Source organism: Brachycentrus maculatus, unplaced genomic scaffold (genome assembly GCF_059751285.1).
Source record: "Brachycentrus maculatus isolate JH-2025_06_01 unplaced genomic scaffold, ASM5975128v1 h1tg000162l, whole genome shotgun sequence".
NCBI classification, from domain to species: Eukaryota; Metazoa; Arthropoda; class Insecta; order Trichoptera; family Brachycentridae; genus Brachycentrus; species Brachycentrus maculatus.
The window spans coordinates 248883-254943 of NW_028280915.1; the positions used below are offsets into that span (position 1 = coordinate 248883).

A 6061-nucleotide genomic window follows, 5' to 3' on the forward strand; every position below is an offset into this window, starting at 1 on the left:
TTCTATTCTCCTTGCAAACCCCTGCGAGAAGCGACGTTATGGTTAGATTTTTTTTTGTTTTATAATCTTCCGGGAAAAATTGTAGAATATTCTTGTAGTATTTTTTATACGCTATGCGTAAATTCAAATTAAGATCCATTACATAGTACGCAATTACGTAAAACGTAGTACATTGATAGGTTTAAAATAACAGAATATTGTTATTCAAAAATTATTTCGTGTAACTGATTTTCACGGTGTTAGAACATATTTTTTCATATAAATTATGACGTACGAATCGATGTTAGAAGAATAAATATTTCCTTCTTAACTTTGTAAAGTGATTCTTATATTTTAAGTATGTATTTGAATCACTGATTTTTAGCGTCTACTAAGTTGTTATTTAAAAAAAAAACATATAAAAAATAATTTAAGAAATCGTGAAAATGAGTCTTATAATTCATAGAACAGTATTTCAACAACATTATTACTCAAATAAATTCATTTTATAGTTTTACTTAGTAAATGCCTTATTCTTGATAAAAAAACCTTTAAAGTAGATAGATAGTACCACAAAGTATCTGCCGAATCAATTAATGAAAACAAACTGGTTAATACTTATAAAACATATTATGAATATTTAATACTGTATTTATCTAAATGCTTGTGAAGTCGGCTTCCTTTATCCACCGGATGAGTTCAAATACTCCGATGAGTGCTGGCATTGATTAGGAATTATAACTGAACGAGTACATCGTGTAAGAATGCTAATTGTCTTAGTTATGAGAGTAGGTAGCAAATTGACACCGTATACCCTCGTTATAAATAGTAGCGTATGGAGGACACCGATATTACCTTCCTTACAGAAAACCCGTCTCATCCACCTTGACTCGGCTATTTCATCGCGAACAATGAATCTCTAGTAGTTGGAATCGTATATTGTAGATAGTGATACATCTCTGGTGATGATACATCGAGGAAACCGATTCCAGGCCTCGATTGAGATGCATAATGTATCAGCTTTGAGATCCGTCTTCTCGTGGGACACGCGACCGGTGCAGCAGTTCTTAGTGCCTATGGCAGTGGGGCAGACTCTCGCGAAGTGGCCGCCTGAAAGTATACAGCGTCCGTTAGTCCGTTAGCGGTGAATCGGACGCGGTTCGGGCGAGAACCGTTGCGAGGAGAGATTCGCGGGTATCGGGGAAGTCGCGGTTACATAAAGCAAAATAAAACATTTCAGCGGTGTCGGTGACGTTTCCGATTCTACGTACAGTCGCTGTCATTAGACCGTTAAGGGGCGGCGAGGGGGAGGGACGCGGCGTGACTGAAAAAACTCCCCCCTCCCCGCCTCTCCACGTGACGTCGCCTTCGCTGAGGCTATATAAAGGCGCTCGAGCAGGCGCCAGTAACCAGACGCATGGAGTACGCAGTCGAGGTAGTTTGGCACGAGCACCGGCTTTGCTAGGCACCTGCCGCCCTTTACTATCATATATTCTAGTCAGTTTTACGGAGTTCACTCGCGTAAACCGAAGTGTGAATCGCCGTCACGTCGAGATTCGGAACGTTAACTGAAACAAGTGATAAAGTGCAATATCTCCATATTGTATACAAATAAATTGTGATACTTAATTATACGTATTTATTGTTAAGACAGACTAACCCACCCGTTCCTACCGTCGAGTGATACGGACAAAGGTGCTAGTTAAGTTGTAGATTCGAAGGAATCGAACTTTAGAAGCCTCCGAAGTTTCTCCGCGCGAGAAACAGACTGATACAAAGTCCAGACTTTAGCATTTCGCGACACTAGAACCTAAGATGGTCGGAAGCAACGGAACCATGATGGCTATCCGCATTGTTCGCAGCAAGCTGAGGAAGCGGGAGGAGCACTCCAACAGCGTGCACCCCGCGGACGTCATCCTGCAGGCGCCCCCGCCTTGCACCACCGCCCCCGCTGCCGAGCCCGTGGCCTTCCGGCAGCAGCCCTTGTGGCAGTTCCCGCCGCCCTTGCCCCCGCCCTACGTCTACAACAGTGACCAGGTAACGCTCCCACTTCTATCCGACAAATCATCACCATCTCCATTTCATACAAAAACATCTTTCAATTTCAATTTGAACAGCCGGTTTCGGATACAGCTCGAAACAATCATACTTTTGCGAAACTGCGAAAAACGTGTAACAATAATATCCGTTGAACACATTACCCACACTTTACATTATTCAACGGATACACATACACACACTACGAGTGTACATATTTTACACACACTCATTTGTAAAATACACAGTTACTCAACAAAACCCATCGCTGTCACCGTTTTCCCAGCTCGTGTTTTATGGTATTCTTATCATAAATGCCGTTATCTCGGAACCCACGGACAGCTTGATAATATGGATTTATGGGCAATACTCACCGGGAACGTTTCATTGGTCGATCGATCATTCAAATTTCGTTTGGCGTCTGCGAAGCAGTCGGCCGTGGACATTCGTAGGTAACTTTTTTTTACCTGACGAACGTGCCAAGAATATTGAAAGCGATACGAAATTCAATCACCGAACGATTGCCATTGTAAAACAAAAGCGTTCTGAGAACGCTTACTTTTTTAGTTCATTATCATTACACGGTTAGGTCGGTAATCGATGCATAAAATTCACATTATAATTAAGAGAATGCAAATCAGACTTTTTGCTGATATTGAGAAATAGCTTTTATTTCTACTTGAATCGTCAGCTTTCCATTTCATATTCAAGGATTTATATAACGCGAGAGAAAATGAGAAGTAGCCTTGTATTTTGCATGTTGTGTAGATCTCGCGGATTACCAAATGGTAAATGGTAACAAACACGAAGTGTAGAATGTGTTTTTGCCGTTCAGCTAAAGAATAATATAACAAGTAGTATCCATCTCTACAATGCTGTCACGATTTGAGGACTCGTCATGTTTTATAGTTCCACTTGTTCACGTTCGGCACGGATTTCCCAAGCACTTTGGCGGTTCGAAAGTAGGTGGCCCGTTCCGAATTGTTACTGTTTCGAAATATCATGTTCGTTTTTCGCGAATGGACATTGTGCTACCCGTTTCCATGCACCAATAACCTAATTGCGTCGGGGAAAGCTTTGAATCGGTCACATCGAGTCGGCACATTTCACAACGAGAAGGGGAAGATGGACATTTAGGGCGTTGAACCCTTTGTGAGCGCGTGCATTATTCGGCTGTAACACGGGTTCCTAGTACATGCCCGCATTCACTAAAGAGACACAACGCGATTGCTAATAGTTTACTTTATTTTGTTCCCAGGACAATATGTTACAACCCATCGGCAACGAGCGAGCCAGCTTCAAGAACTTGAAGAAGAACATCGAGGGACGCTGGAGACGCATGGTGAAGAGGAAACCCGAACAGGAAGTGTACTCGATACCGCCGGAGCTCAAGCCCCAGCTGAAGCAGATCTACGTCTACTGATCGCAGCCTCCGCGACACCCTTCCCCCAGATATTATGGTGTGATAGCCACCCGCATATCACTCGTGACTCCGAAGTGTCGAGCTTCTTGTGCCTAGAAACTAAGATTTTATAATACACTTTCTTTTAGTAGAATACGAGCGTGACAGTATGGAATGAAAGTAGCGAGTTCGGACAGTATTTAGAACCGAGTGTTGTTCTCTCACGGCCATTCTGTCGATCTGCGCAGAATAGTGAACTGTGATCGAACTAATATTGTGTATTCCTACATTGCTAACAACAGCCATAATGATTTAGAAAACCACCGAGAATAAGTAAAAGTTAGGTGATACGTCTCACGTTAAGTTTGGTAAAGGACATAATGAATATATAGATAAGTCATGTTCCGGTAAGCTAGCCATTGCTGTGGTTTTAACAATAAAAGTCATTAATAATACTTTATAATATTTATTGCGTGATGAAAATATTGAGAGAATGTCGAGAAAGAAAGTTTAGTTTAATTCTCTTATTTCCTAAGCATTACTGTGAGCGGCCGTAAAAGTTTCGGAATATGCAAAGTCTGTAATATTAGAAAAAGCGGTCGCGCACATAGCAACGATGGGCCAATAGATTTAATGTATAATTGTAATCGAGTATTATTTTCACATTCACGAGTGGCCTTCTCTTATTCTATATTGTGGAACAGACTATACGGAGTTCGATAAAGAGCGTTTATTTTTATCTCAACATTTCCTCGCAGATTTCAATTCTATAAAATCTATTTTTTTAAACTCTCATTTTTCTAAATAAAGATTGATTATAACACGTTTTTCAGTAAAACAGTTCAACAACTAAATATCAGAAAAGGTTTATTATAAGAAATTCACAAAAAAATGTATTATTAATTTTAATATTGTGACTAGGTGCACGTTATATATGTAAATATGTAAAAATAGAATGAAAGAGTTCCAATTTGATGTAGTCCGATGTTTTCAAGCCTAGCCAATGTTTTTCTTATGGCTAAAACCTTTTATAAAATGTTTACTGTTATTGGAAAATGCAAAACTATTCTTTCTGACAAAACAAAAGAATCGTTTGTATTTCTAAAAATGGAGATAGAATCGTGTCACTAATGTAATCTTATTTTATAGGTTTTAGTGTTTGAAGAAAACAACAATTTAGCTCATATTGAGCCAATTGTCCTTGTAGGGAGATGACGAAATGTATTATGTGTATTATCTGCCCATTTCATATATTTAGCGTAATTGTTAAAGCATATGAACCATGTAAGAACGAGAGCGGAAAATAATAAAACACTGAACTGAAAAAAAAAACATTTTAAAATGTAGAGACAATATATTTGGCAAAATGAAAAATAAAAAACTTTTACAATGAAAACTTACTCCTATCTTTTATTCCTCCTTCCTCCAAACATCAACCTGAACAATGAAATTTTGAAATATATGTCCATAAAACAAACAAAGACAAACAAAATTTATCTTACTATAAAAATGTAAGTCAACTATTTAGTTGCTTAAAAAGAGAATTTTCTTTCTAATTGTAAATTTAACTTTATAAACTATTTACTTTTACCTGTAGATTGCATTGCGTAAAGATCTACGTAAATTATCTAATTGTAAAAATGGAAAAACGTCATATAGCAAAGTACTTTTGAGGAGTTTTTTTTTTACGAAAATGACGCTACATACATTGGAAATTATTATTTTTGAAAAATCATAATATTGTGATTTTTTACATACGCAGATGCGTACAACAAAATCAAAACAAACAAATCTCCATTTTTTTTAATGAGATCTCCGTTAGCAACAACAAAATGCATGCAATTATAATCCAGTAGGTATACTTACATTACCAAGCCTTTAAAAAAAACTTACCAGTCTATTATATCAAGCGAAAAAAACGATAAATCATATTTCATTATCTCATAATGATTATCGTCTATTTTAACACCAACATAATATTTTGATATCCTTGGTAGTGTAGTTAAAAAAAATAAAAACAAAACATTCACTTCAATCCTAATGAACAGGAAATAATCTAGTCATAACGATATTTTTCATGACATCACTTATAGATAAAAAAAAAACTATTCCATATAATTGAATTTTATATTTAATATTAGATTTTTAGCAAAAAAGTTACAACATAAATAGTCTTTCTAATCACAACCATGGATTTTGAAAAATTCTGCTTATAATGTATTGAAAATATTTTTTCACGGTTTTCAGTTTATAATTTTCATATATTTTAACATAACGACATCTATGGAACATAAACTAATATACGTTATTGTATATTTTCACTGACTTGAAAATGTTTTAAATTGTCGACGCTAGATGGTACTTTCCTTTGCTTGTAAAAGTTTTCAAAGAATTTTATAAAGCAGCATCTGTTGATCAAATATAAAACCAAAATAATACGTTCATGATTAGTTTTTTGTCTTATGTTTTGTTTTAACTGTCTTGAAACAGATGTCGTGATTTTTTTTCTTAATATTATTTTTAAATAATATTGCACTTTTATATATAATATAATAAATGATATATATAAACAAACCCTTAATATTAAGAATACAATTTTTTTTAAATAATATGAAAATAATTCCTGTAATTGGAGATAATCCA

At 36.2% G+C, this 6061-nt stretch overlaps 1 protein-coding gene across 2 annotated transcripts in view; it reads left to right on the forward strand.

Annotated features, from left to right (window-relative positions):
• Positions 1-4818, forward strand: part of LOC148308483 (uncharacterized) — a 237574-nt gene extending 232756 nt beyond the window's left edge. For both annotated transcript variants that reach the window (XM_088261631.1, XM_088261630.1), the window contains exons 6-7: positions 1842-2016; positions 3275-4818. In XM_088261631.1, the coding sequence (XP_088117757.1) occupies positions 1842-2016; positions 3275-3439 (340 nt within the window). In that variant the 3' untranslated portion in view covers positions 3440-4818. The remainder of the gene's footprint in view (positions 1-1841; positions 2017-3274) is intronic.
• Positions 4819-6061: the final 1243 nt, after the last annotated feature.